Source organism: Ciconia boyciana, chromosome 1 (genome assembly GCF_034638445.1).
Source record: "Ciconia boyciana chromosome 1, ASM3463844v1, whole genome shotgun sequence".
Classification (NCBI taxonomy): Eukaryota; Metazoa; Chordata; class Aves; order Ciconiiformes; family Ciconiidae; genus Ciconia; species Ciconia boyciana.
Window position 1 is genome coordinate 83,048,742 of NC_132934.1, and position 14,199 is coordinate 83,062,940.

The 14,199-nt window shown below is 39.3% G+C and overlaps 1 protein-coding gene across 1 annotated transcript in view; it reads left to right on the top strand.

Annotated features, from left to right (window-relative positions):
- Positions 1 to 14,199, top strand: part of ANO2 (anoctamin 2) — a 193,467-nt gene that overhangs the window by 66,747 nt on the left and 112,521 nt on the right. The window contains exons 11-13 of the mRNA XM_072846239.1: positions 2,764 to 2,898; positions 5,484 to 5,644; positions 9,467 to 9,549. Coding sequence (XP_072702340.1) covers positions 2,764 to 2,898; positions 5,484 to 5,644; positions 9,467 to 9,549 — 379 coding nt within the window. The remainder of the gene's footprint in view (positions 1 to 2,763; positions 2,899 to 5,483; positions 5,645 to 9,466; positions 9,550 to 14,199) is intronic.

A 14,199-nucleotide genomic window follows, 5' to 3' on the forward strand; every position in this document is an offset into this window, starting at 1 on the left:
TCTTGGTGTAAGTATACAAAAACTTGTAAAAATTCCTTTTCTTGATATACATCTTACTCTGTCCTTAAAGAACACATTTTTTTTCTCTTCATTCACTACAATAATTCTATTTTTTTTTCTTGTTAGTGTGAAAATATAGAGGGGCTATTATATTCACATTTGAGAAAACTTATCATCTTGCTTTCAAAGTGAAATAGTATTGCAATTTGCTAACACAAAACTATTGACTTGAGTAGGGGTGGAATGCTTTCAAACCTTGTAAAACTATGCCAGTGTGTGTATCTTAAGAGATTTTCAGTGGGGTGCTAGAAAGAAACCCACCTCATGGTCTTTTTAATGTCTGAGCCAAAAATCGGTGAATCAGGCTGTGGCTGTAGTAGATGTTGTCACAGGTGGTCACAAGTGTTTGCAGAGACTTGACTTCTATTCAGAGCAATGGGAGAGCAGTTCTTGGGACATGTCAAAAAAGGAAGGAACATGTCCATGTCCTGTGTTTTTCTAGCTTGATAAACTCAGGTTTAAATTTATCATCATGCTTCCAAGCACTGTCATTGCCTCTCAGATTATTTCACTTTCTGGCACATTGGTGGACTGAGCTTGGGCACAGCAGTCTTAATTACTTTTCTTTTTCAAAACAGTTAAGCCACAGAACATTGTGCAGTTTTCTTCTTGGCAACTGCTTTTGTCCATACTGCCAGGACATTGTTGAGCTCTTCTCACTTTCTCTTGGCATGGATGCAAATAGCAACCCTTTGCTTTATAGGTTACAGATCACATTTATCACTGGAAGGCTTAAAAATTCTAGTGGAAGCTTCATAAGCCATAAGCTTCAACTTCGTTGACCCTGGTCAGCTACTCTTTACTCTAATGCTTCTGGGATTTGAACACTTTCTGTGCTCATTTGTGGCCCTTTGTCAAAACAATAGACAGTTTAGAACAGCTCAGATTGTGAATTATTTTTCATGCCTGCTTTGACCTATTTGGAGCATTGTACCAGCTATGAATGTTGCCCAACTCTACAAATAAGGAAGGAGAAAATTCCCTTGCTTTTGTGCTGGTTCTCCAAGTTATGGCATCCCCTTATACTGAAAATAATGTCTGTGTATCACCTTAAAGTGCTTTTGTTCTGTTTTCCCTTTTATGATTGCACGTGCCCTTCCTAAAGGATAAGTGAGGTTGGTTAGACATAAGCAAATATAGGCACTCGTAGGAAACACTGAAATAGGCATGACTGCACTGTTTGCTTTTCCTATGTGAGAGCCTAGGAATGTGAAGTTAGCTGCAGCTGCGGTGGTGTGAGAACAACAGGAACTGTAGTAATAACCCCCCACACACACTGTTGCTACCCTTACTTGTTTCCTCTGAGCTAGAAACAACTTTAGAGGCTTGTCTCATTGTACCATGGCTCTCTGCCTTGGTTGCACTCCTGCCCCTGTCTCTCCTGTGGCAGGAGCAGCCTGGCCCTGAGACCTAGCTTCTGGAGTAGGAAATTTCAGTTTTGCTTATGCTGCTGAAAGGACTTGGGCTCAACTCTACAGTCATGGAGGTTTGTCATTAATTTCTGTCAGAATAGAATTATATTTGTTAAAATAAATTGTGGGCCTCCAAAAATCTCATGTAACCATTTTCATTAGGAATAATTTAAATCTGGGGTGCTAAGCTTGGGTAAAACTTTCCTAGTGTGAGTGAGTTCAGAATCAATCTCTAAGTGGGATTGTGCTCAGCTTTTATGAGCAAGTCTTGTTTTTCTTTTATTAGACATGTTATCTTGAAATTCTTTTTGTTCTTTCTGCCACTACAGTGTGAATGTATGTCTCACTGATTCAAATGCAATGTCATGCCCTGAGTGCTTTCTGTATAGCTGCTTTCTGTCCAGCATTCCTCCATCTTATTCTCTGGCTTGTGAAATGTTTCTAACCATGTTACTTTTAATCTAAATTTAGTCTCATTTTAGTGATGGTGAGTTCTTGAGCTTTCTGAAGCTCTTGGTGTTTTGCAATATTTGTAATCACTCCTAACAGTACTTGGAATGATCAGTGAGTTTCATCTATGTTTAGTTTACTTCTTGCAGTGTGATTCATGAAGATGTTGGGCTGAGTACTAGCACATATTTATCAACATCTACAGTGAAGTGTTCCTCAGAGCAGAAACTGTTTTTTGAAACCAGCTGTCCAAAGACTGTTAATTTGTCAAAAATATTTATTCTTTCTGAAAAGCCACTGCTAAGTGTGCAAGTAAACCTTCTCTCTTTAACAGCAATTCAAGATTACAAGATTACTAGTCTTTTAAGATATCAGAGGATGTTGTCAGTATGTTCCCATAGATGTTCCATGACTCTCACCAGTTGAATCCAGGAGGACTACAGAGGCAAAGAATGATGGCATATCTAGATAGTCTTCCGAGGAGCTGAATCCTTTCCAATGTTTTCTGCTAAACATTTGGTTGAAGTTCTGCTACTCTTGATGGAAGTGAGGGATATTTCAATGACTTCATTTAAGAGATGCAAAAGCCTCAGTCTTCCCTGAATAGATATTAAGTATGTATTATAATGATACAGGATTGTCTTTAACTTCTCAGAACAGAGAACCCCAAACTGCCCAAATCATACCCTTCATTTGGTGCTACTGACTTCAAGTTACTCAGGGTTTTCATCCATGTCTTTGACAATCAGTATTTTAACTTTCAGGGATTGTTAAGAAGCTGTAAAACACATTTGAAAATTATACCCTTGACACTTTTTTTTCCCTCTCTCTTCTTTTTCAGAAAGTATTTTGGAGAAAAGATAGGACTTTATTTTGCATGGCTGGGTTTATATACAGAATTCCTCATTCCATCTTCAGTAGTCGGGATCATTGTATTTCTTTATGGATGTATAACCATTGAGAGTGACATTCCTAGGTAAGCTTCTCTGTGATCAATAATTCGTTACTTGAAAATTATAAGACTGTACTTTTTGTTCGTAATCCTTAGTGAAGATAATTGCTTTTAACATGTCTGAAGAGCAGTGATGTATCATTAACAACACTGTGAGCTTTAGAAGTACATATGCATTGAGTAGATAAAACATTTGAATGACACAAATTTATTTGGCTGTTCAGTATTGCAGCTCCTGAAACAGAAATGTTCAGTAAGTCTACTGCATTATTGTAAGTTCTTTTTTATGACATCCATTTGCTTTTTATGAATGCACGTATCTCCATGCTCACCCAGAAAGACATTGTGCAGGACTCACTGAAGTTAATGCAAATACACTGTCCGGTACTCTTGGATTACTTTGTTCTTCTTAGTAAAATCAAGCTATTTGCGCAAGTAAGATGAACAATAGTTAGCAGATTTAGCATATTTAGTATCCACAGTATTCTCCTTCTTGACATTTACAAAAAAATTTTGAGTTTTGTGCTGTGTGTCCTGAGGGTGTTATACTAAACAAAAACTGCCAAATTGTCAGAGTGATGTTAATGTTTTCTCCTCAGTGAAAAAGGACACTTTCTCTGTTATCTGTGTCTGACTTCTGGTGGAGACAGGATACTGGATTACTAGTAACTGCTGGTCACACTTGTTGTGACAGTTCCTGCATTCTCTCAAATGAATTGGTAACTTTCAAAGTGGCTCACTGCAGTAGGACTTTATTACTGATAGGTAAATGATGAATAACAACACGTCTGAGTCAGGGTTTATTTTCTTAGCTTGATCTGAATGAATCTTGATGGGCTGTGCTTGTCTGTGGGAAACCTTGTGCTAACATTTAAACTTAAGTGAGATTTATGGCTAAGATGTATCTGCAGCACCCTCTACTGCCTTTTGAAATAGAAGAGAGCATTACTTTGATGATATGATAGCTGGAAACAGCTGTATACCTTTCAAATGAGATAATATTAAACATATTGATACTACAGTTTGAATAGTTCTTTTTTCATTTGAAGTCATAGAAAAATTGTTATTTAATGATGGTCAATATAGGAACAATCATAATCACAATATGCCAGCTCTCAATGAAGCAATGTTGTAAGTCTTTCCTTAGCTCACAATCCTGGCAAGGACACTTGAGCTTTGCACTACTCAGTTCACCTGAGTAAGACTGTGCAGGTATGAATGTCTTTCACATACAAACCTTATGAAAAAAACGGAAAGCACACTCAGCAGTATCAAGTAGGGTTTGGCTTGTTAAAGAGACAGTGGTAATGATTTTTAAAAGATTTTTAGAAACTGAGTAAACACATAGCAAATAAGACTAAGAATTAAAATAACAACTTTAAAATAAAGATTTTAAAATCTGTAAGAAAGTCTCTTATCTCACATTTTCCAGAGGACAGCTGAACAAATGCTGTAAACTGAGAGAAAGGAAATACAACTTAACATCTGAATATATGAGGCAGAAGTGGAAGCTTTCTAGTTTTTATGATTTACTGCTGGGGGGGAGGGGGCTTTTTTCCTTTTTTTTTTTTTTTTTGAAAATTAGGTTAGCACTCTGTACTAGAAAAACAAGGAGCTATGGAGACCAAGAATACCACATCCATATTCATCATTCAGACTTGAGAACCCTAAAATGTAAAGGTATATGGTTTCCTGAAATCACTGTGCACACAATATCTGAACACCCTTAAAACATAATAGTATGGGTGCCTAAATAACTGCTTACACTTGAAGAACTGAGCCAAAACCTTATAGCAGTTGGTGGTACAGACAAGAATTGGTGTTAAAGCCCTATGCTGGGAAAACAACCATTGCTTTTATAAATACCTCACAAATAAAATGCAGGGTAGAGGTGAATCTCAAAGTAAATGTGAAATATAACATCCTTGCTAAGAACAAGACTCTTGCTAGTGTAAGTCTTTTAAATCAGTGCATGTATGTCAGTTTATAGTAAAACCTAGTGTATTTTGCAAATGGTGTTCCAGATTTATTCTGTCTGTGACACAGACCAACCAACATGCCTGGGTGCTCCTTCTGGCTTTTATGCAGACTTACATGGCCAGTCCCGATACACAAAGTAGCATGGTATTTGACGTGGATTTTTGTGCCACCATGTTAAAAATGTGTGTTTTGTCAAGGGCACAGAATTTTCTTTACAGCCACTTCAGAATTCTTTTTCATGAATTTAAATCTGATCTGCATCAAATCATGTAACTTCGTGTAGAGATGGCAAATTCCACCTTGATTGTGTTTTAATTATTTTATTTTAATGTGGTTAACCTCAGTCTTCAGTGATGCAGTCTTCACTATTTCACTAATACAGTGTAGTGATTAGGTTGGTTGCTCTGTTGCATTGTTTTTCAGTTGGTAAGGTGCCTATAAGTATTTTAATATTCCAGCACATGGCAATGTGCCTTGAACAGACACACAGCTTCTGTTCTCTGCAACTTCAAGCCACGTGTGTTGCAAATACCTTGTAATAGCTATGAGGTGCTGTTTAATATCACTACTGTACATCCCCCTTTTCTGAGTAGTAACACCCTAAGAATTTGTGCACTTGTCATTCATAGTAAAGAAATGTGCGATCAACGCAATGCCTTCACCATGTGCCCCCTGTGTGACAAGTTCTGTGATTACTGGAACCTCAGCTCTGCATGTGCTACCGCTCGAGCTAGCCACTTATTTGACAACCCTGCCACAGTCTTATTCTCCATCTTTATGGCTCTCTGGGGTGAGTATTGCTTTGCATGTTAACAGTGTCGTTTGATCTTTGGACTACTGACAGAAATGAAAGCTGCGATGCACAGTAGTACAATGTAGTAGCCTTACATATAACAAAGTGCTATTAGATTGAATGTGATACATATGGCTTTATGAAGCTGGCAAGCCTCACAGGCAAGCCTCTCTGTGCTGAGACTGGAGAAAGCAATATTACAAGGCTTTCTGCTGTCAGCAGCAAGCTTTGGAATAAATGGAGAGGAGTTGGGTAGTTCAGGGAAGAAAAATGTGTCCTTTCTCTCTCTACTGCCTTGTTTAATGGCACTTCTAAGATTTGCCATGTTTTCCTCGTTTTCTATTGACATGGCAAGTCCCTTTAACACCTTCTGCATTTGGAGCAGGAATGTATTTGGGGATTGGTATGGAGCAGGCAGCTGAAAGGGTTTAATTTAAGCACAGAGTGCACGTCCATGTGGGACAACTTAGTCACATAATTTTATGAAAACTTTATGGAATTCCAAGAACAATGGGACTATTATTGTTTTAATTATAATATGTTCTAAAGTATTCCATTTAAACAAACTTAGTTTTCTTTAATGGCAAATATACCTTGCCTCACTGAGGATATCAAAACACTTCATAAACACTAATGAATGCATTGTAGTATTATTCTTATTGTTTCTGGCCTCACCTCTGCCCTGAAAAGTGTGTGTACTGTGCTTGCATGTATTATTGTTCGTGTTATGCCCTCATTCACTCTAGATCTCGTTTATTGTGAAAGTTAAAGGTGTTATTGCTACTGTAAAATTATTTTTTTATTTCCCCATTCTCTGTTCACAAACTTAAATTTTCATTCTTAGTATGAAATTGAGCAAATATATTATTGTACTAAAGCCATCCCTCAGCAATCTGTGAGTTATACTTTGCAACCCTATTAAAATTTTACAGCTTGTTTTAGAAATGACTGATTGGTAGCTTGGTGTTGGGTACAGATAGCATAGGGTTTTTAAGGAACTTGCAGGCAGAACAAATCATGTAAGTAAGAAGCTTTTTGTTTACCAGTTCCTGGAAAGCCTTCAGCAGAAGTTAGAGAATATGTAAGCACTATGACTGAGAGAAATGGCAAAAGATGATTAATTTATAGACTCTCACAATGACTTATTTTCCTACTTCAGATTGCTGCCAGTTACAGAGTAGACTGGCAGATAAGGTGTCACAGTTTACCTGCTGCCATGAAACATGCAGGACATGGCCTTGTCTAAGTTTCAGTGTAGCTGTTTGGACAGCTTGCGTATGAATGACAATTCATTTACTCTTTCATGCGTAAATAGTATTTTCCTGACAGAGAATCTGTACTGTAAACTTGCATCCATGCAAATGATCATTTCCATGCAGTCTCATCCAAAATAAATATATTTTAGTATCAGCAATGCAATGTGCAAAGCAAAACGCTGATATATCCTTACACTAAGACAAACTAGTAGAGTCTGTAAAGGAACAGAAAGGAACAAAAAGTTCCATATGCACTGCTTTTAAAAAAAGGCATGTAAGAATAACAAAATTATTTCTGAGCTGTAGCCCCCCTCCAAAAAATGTTTCCCACAGGTTGGAAAAGTCTGTTCTTGGGACCGTGATAACTGACCTTGTCAGTCCAAGAAAATACAGCCGTCATATACAAAGAACAGCAAAGTGAAATAAAGTATCCTTTACTAACTCTGCCCAGCTTGCCTATTAAGTATTAGATTACACCAAATTTTGCTGCCTTACTACTAGGAGACTGTACTGGTTATATCTAGATCTCATTCTGCTGAATGACAGATCTCCTTCACACACCTAAACAGCTTGCCTCACAGTATCTTGAATAAATACTGCCTGAATGTTTTTTCGTAGGATATAGTATAATGATGTAGAAATTGGCATGTCTTATGACTTACAGTTGTATACTTAAAAGAGCAAAGTAGGGTAATTTGAGCTGACTTCATTTGGGCTCCTGATGGTGTTGGGCACAAGAAGTGTTTTGTCCTTCTTGTCTTCTCCCATTCTGTAAAAGGCAGATGACTTACTATGGTTAATATCTTGAAAGGAATCACGCTTTTACTAGCCGATCTTGATGCCTCATAAAGTATCTTTGTGATTCCAGCAATACTGTTTGCAAATGACCATATTCACAAAAGACAGAGTAATGCTTGCCTAATTGTGCTTAATGTCACTGGTGTTCTGGGATGCTGAATTTCAGCTGTCAGATGTGTTTATTAGAAGGACAGTTGAATATAATGAGACTGTTTTTCTGCTAGTGTAAGTCAGTGCAAACTTACTGATTTCAGAACAGCTACTGCATCTAGCCAAATAAGTTCTTACAGAGCTAAACGTGGAATTGATTTTTTGAATAACAGGAAAAAAATGGAATGGTAATAGCACCCTATAAAATAACCAAACGTTTTTGTATTTAGGATATCTAAAGCCCCTTGAATTTTCAAAACAGGCTAAATATAGCTTTTATATGTCCTCTCCTCTGTAAGGAAGGATCAGAGATAGCAACTTAATTGCTTAATGTCTGGATTTACTTTCCGTGTACTGCTTGTCCAGTGTTTAAATGATATTTCTTTCTTACATTATAGGAGGCTACCTGTGCAGAAAATATTTGCAGCTAACTGTTGGAATAGATTCTGTCTTGTAAGAGTCAAGCTATTTTAATAGTAGTCTGACTTCTCCCGGTGTTATCTTACAGCTCACACCAAGTGCAGATGCACTCAAAGGAAGCTGGATCTAATTCTCCATTGTTGTGTGTCTTGTGGAGCTATCTACAAGATGTTCAAAGTCATGTAAATCCTGCTGTGATCTAACAATGTTTTTACGGTCCCCTTTTCACCAACTGAAAAGGTGAAATGAAGCATAAGAAAATGGAAAACAGTGCCCACAGTTGTTTATACGTATAGCTTTTATTGGTATAGTGTGTTTTTTTAGTTGGTATATACTGGTTTAGCATTGATATAGTAATCTGAAAATGGGTTTCCACAAGCCAAGAGTAAGAAGTACTATTTCTAATAAATCCATAAGTCCATAAAGCATGAGCAGCTAGGCAAAGGGCTATCTAGAGGAAACAGCAGTTATGAGAGGAAGGTCAGGAGACTGTAAATATGAGACAACAGTACAACATCTGTTCCTTCATGTTAATGAAAAAGGAAAAGCAGGAGACTGAACTACTGGCCAGTCCTTTAGCACAAAATCACCATGCCTATGCAGGACAAAAACATTCAACTGTACCAGTATAATATATTTCAAAAGAACATTATTTTCTACATATTACTGAGAGTCTTCGTTTACCTATAGGTATCAATGATTTATTTCAGTAGCAGGCTATTCCTACCTTCTTCACATGGTTCTGACTGACTAGAAACACTGAAACAGCAAAATCTGTTTGGCCAGTTAGAGTGTTACAGATTAATATTTAGACCTAGATTTTGTTTCATTATATGCTTTGTACTCATGAATTATAGAATGACAGATGGTAAGTTAAGAGAGATGATGTTCTTGGGGTGGATATCAGCAGATATGGGTTCAGTTCCAGTCTCTGACAAGAACTTACCAGTGCCTTTGGGCAATCCATGTTGTATCTTTCTGTATTTTATTTGTAAAAAGGCAGTAATTATTGTTTCCATGCTTTGCTTGTGTTCTTTCTTTAAAATTGTGTCTGGGGCTGTTTCTTAGTGCTTATTTATAAAGGGCCTAGCATAATGGGATTCAAATATCTGTTGAGGCTTATAAGCAACACCAACATTCACCATAGTGCATTGGATTTATAATTTTAAAATTGTTTGTTTAATTTTTTTTAAAGCTACTATGTTCCTTGAACAATGGAAGCGTTTGCAGATGAGATTGAGTCACTTCTGGGATCTAACTGGACTGGAGGAAGAAGAAGTAAGTTTCCTCTCTCTGTGCTAATTTACTGTATAAATTATTCCATATCTGAAGATATGCATTGATATTTAGATTTCTCGTGAGTGTTCTCCAGCCCAATGCAGTTCATAGCTATGGTTTTCTAAATGACTTTAACTAATACAGTTTTAAGTACTATTTATCATTAAAGAAATCACCACCTCTATCTTACTGGTTAGCACTCTAATTTTAATAATTAATGTTGAAAAGGATTATAAGATAACAGCAGATCATTCTTTGCTGAGAATGCCCATATGCCATTTTACAGAGTATAATAACAGAATGATACAGAATACTTTCTCAGATAGATGCTACTTCATTATGTATAACAAAAATTCTCTGTGACGATGATTGTAACATATCAGGGTAACATAGATAATAGTTGCATCCAGGTCTGTGCTGCATCTATGATGCCCTAAGTACAACATCCTGAGCTCTAAGTACTCACCCATACAGTGGTTGCAAGCACCAAGTGGGCCTGGTTTCTTGAGAACAATTTTTAAATGCTTTGCAGTCAGCCCATGGGGCTTCTAGCTGTACCTGAGTACATACTTGTTTATCAGTATTGGCAATGTCCCTAAATTTGTTTTTAGTTCTGTTCTTAGGCATTGTTTCACATGTCATGGTCTATGGTCTGTTTAAATTACTGACTCTCACCAGAGGATTAATTTTTAACTCTGACTAAAGAGAGTGCAGTTACTAGCCCTAATTATCATACTAAGAATAAGTAGACTTTGGTGCTTCTATTACATATCCCCTAGAAATAGATGCTGACGTGGCTCTAGAACAGGGTCATATTCAGTAATTCAGAATTGCAGCAGTTAGATTCTCTTTTATCGTTAATGGTGAACCGAGTACCCGTATGGAACAATTCAGTGTGCCTTGCTCTCTTCATTGACTTAATATAAAATGTGATCAGGTTCCAGGAAGGTGAGTTGTAGGCCTGCTTTGGTTTGATGGGAGGATTCGAATCCATTTCTTCATGTTCCAGCACAGTTCCTTAAACAACAGACCACATACAAGCCTCCAGCCCTGCTATTGAGCTCAGCTCAAACAGGATGTAGAGTGCAAATAACCTAGAAGAAAAGTAAGCTGACATCATGAACTTAATGATGTAGCATGATGATAATGTTATTCCACTTTTGTCTATTCCTCAGATAAGAATCATTGGATAAAATAAAAAAATAACCGTAAGAACAGACAGCAGACTCCAGTGTTCCTCTTCTTCCATCACTATCCCAAAATGCAGCCTCTAGCACTGTCTTTAGCATAAGGGAGACCTCCCAAGTATTCCTTCACTGATGACTTGACTACAGCCTCCCCTATTTTGCTCTGGTTTCTCAGCTTTTTCACTAGTCTCTATCCAGGTATGAAGTAGATGATGCTCACAGTATAACCCAGTACTTGCAGTTTGTAAGTCGTGATGCAGACCAAGTGCATCAGCACATCAGAAGTTACTGTTTGTCCTATGTGGAATGTCATACTGCTACCCAGGAGAACAGCAATTTTGTACTAATTACAGTACAAACTGAGAGGCTGGAGAGCAAACTCTTGGCTCTGCAGCACACTTGATGAACCCACCAGATTTTACTGAATTACGAGTTCATCATTTGCAGTACAAAATCCTGAGGTTTAGCTCAATATTTCCAAAATGCTGTGAAAGAATCTATAGATTTCTGAGGTCCTGTGATGAAGAGCTCTGAAGTGGTAAAAGTTTGTGGACAGGAACTGTGGGATCAGCAAGAATCCTTTGTTTATGATAAGTGAAGGAGTGCCAGACACATCTCAGCACAAGAACGAGGAACATAGAATCATAAAAATAAGGCTGGAATGGACCTTGAGGGGCCATCCCTTGTGCATGGTAGGATCAACTCTACTTAAATCATTATGAAAAGATGTTTTTTTAATTTGTTCTTAAATAAATCCAGCAGTGGAGATTTTACTTCCTTCCTAGGCAATCTATTCTAATACTTATTTATCCATACTGCTAATAAGCTTTTCCTAGTGTCTACCTTCAATCTCTTTATTAAATGTTCATTATTTTCTTCTTTCTTTCAAAGATAAAGAGAAGAGATTACCTCTGTCCTCTTTTCAGAAAAATTCAACATAATATCATATCTCTCTGTCACCCTTTTTTTTTTACGATGAACTAGCCTTTGCTCTTTCAGTCTTTGTTCTCAAATATTTTTCTAGATGCCTGTTTATTCTTGTTCCCTTCTGGACATTTTCTAGTTGATCCAGCTCTTTCTTGAAGAATAGTGCGCAAAATAGACATGCCTCTTGACCTGACATCGTAAGCAAAAAGCCATGCCCTGTATCATCTTCTGTCAGCATTTGGTACTTCAGCAAAAATGCAAAAGTTAGATCAGGTGAAGTGATGGTTGGAGGCCATCTTGGGCATAGCGATCACAAAATGATAGAGTTTTTGATTCTCGGAGAAGTAAGAAGGGGGGTCAGCAGAACTGCTACCTTAGACTTCCGGAGGGCAGACTTTGGCCTGTTTAGGAGACTGGTTGACAGAGTCCCTTGGGAGGCAGTCCTGAAGGGCAAAGGGGTCCAGGAAGGCTGTACATTCTTCAAGAAGGAAATCTTAAAGGTGCAGGAGCAGGCCGTCCCCATGTACTGAAGGACGAGCCATCAGGGAAGAAGACTGGCCTGGCTGAACAGAGAGCTTTGGCTGGAACTCAGGAAAAAAAGGAGAGTTTATGACCTCTGGAAGAAGGGGCAGGCAACTCAGGAGGACCACAAAGATGTTGTGAGGTTATGCAGGGAGAAAATTAGGAGGGCCAAAGCCTAACCAGAATTTAATCTGGCTACTGTCATAAAAGACAATTAAAAATGTTTCTGTAAATACATTAGCAACACAAGGAGGGCTAAGGAGAATCTCGATCCTTTATTGGATGCAGAGGGAAACATAGTGATGAAGGATGAGGAAAAGACTGAGATACTTAATGACTTCTTTGCCTCAGTCTTTAATAGTAAGACCAGTTGTTCTTGGGGTACCCAGCCCCCTGAGCTGGAAGACAGGGATGGGGAGCAGAATGAAGCCCCCATAATCCAAGGGGAAATGGTTAGCGACCTGCTACACCACTTAGACACACACAAGTCTATGGGGCCAGATGGGATTCACCCAAGGGTACTGAGGGAGCTGGCAGAAGTGCTCACCAAGCCACTTTCAATCCTTTATCAGCAGTCCTGGCCAACCAGGGAGGTCCCAGTTGACTGGGGGTTAGCAAATGTGACGCCCATCTACAAGGAGAGCCAGAAGGAGGATCCAGGGAACTATAGGTCTGTCAGTCTGACCTCAATGGTGGGGAAGGTTATGGAGCAGATCATCCTGAGTGCCATCATGCGGCATGTACAGGACAACCAGGTGATCAGGCCCAGTTAGCATGGGTTTATGAAAAGCAAGTCCTGCTTGACTAACCTGATCTCATTCTATGACAAGGTGACCTGCTTAGTGGATGAGGGAAAGGCTGTGGATGTTTTCTACCTGGACTTTAGGAAAGCCTTTGACACCGTTTCCCACAGCATTCTCCTGGAGAAACTGGCTGCTCATGGCTTGGACGGGAGTACTCTTCACTGGGTAAAAAACTGGCTGGATGGCTGGGCCCAAAGAGTTGTGGTGAGTGGAGTTAAATCCAATTGGTGACTGGTCACAAGTGGTGCTCCCCAGGGCTCAGTATTGGAGACAGTTCTGTTTAATGTCTTTATCAATGATCTGGACGAGGGGATTGAGTGCACCCTCAGCAAGTTTGCAGGTGACACCAAGCTGGGCAGGAGTGTTGATCTGCCTGAGGGTAGGAAGGCTCTGCAGAGGGATCTGGACAGGCTGGATTGATGGGCTGAGGCCAGTTGTATGACATTCAACAAGGCTTAGTGCAAGGTCCTGCACTTGGGTCACAATAACCCCATGCAATGCTACGGTCTTGGGGAAGAGTGGCTGGAAAGCTGCCTGGCGGAAAAGGACCTGGGGGTATTGGTCAACAGCTGACTGAATATAAGCTGGCAGTGTTCCCAGGTGGCCAAGAAGGCCAATAGCATCCTGGCTTGTATCAGAAATAGTGTGGCCAGCAGGACTAGGGAAGTGATCGTGCCCCTGTAACTGGCACTACTGAGGCCCCACCTTGAATACCATGTTCAGTTTTGTGGCCCCTCACTACAAGAGAGACATTGAGGTGCTGCAGTGTGGCCAGAGAAGGGCAACGAAGGTGGTGAAGGGTCTAGAGCACCAGTCTGATGAGGAGTGGCTGAGGCAGCTGCGGTTGTTTAGCTTGGAGAAGTGGAGGCCGAGAGGAGACCTTATCGCTCTCTACAACTGCCTGAAAGGAGGTTGTAGCGAGGTGGGTATTGGCCTCTTCTCCCAAGTAACAAGTGATAGGACAAGAGGAAATGGCCTCACGTTGTGCCAGGAGAGGTTTAGATTGGATATTAGGAAAAATTTTGTCACCGAAAGGGTTGTCAAGCATTGGAACAGGCTGCCCAGGGAAGTGGTTGAGTCACCGTCACTGGGGGTATTGAAAAGATGTGTAGATGTGGTGCTTAGGAGCATGGTTTAGTGGTGGACTTGGCAGTGTTAGGTTAACGGTTGGACTCGATGATCTTAAAGGTCTTTTCCAACCTAAATGATTC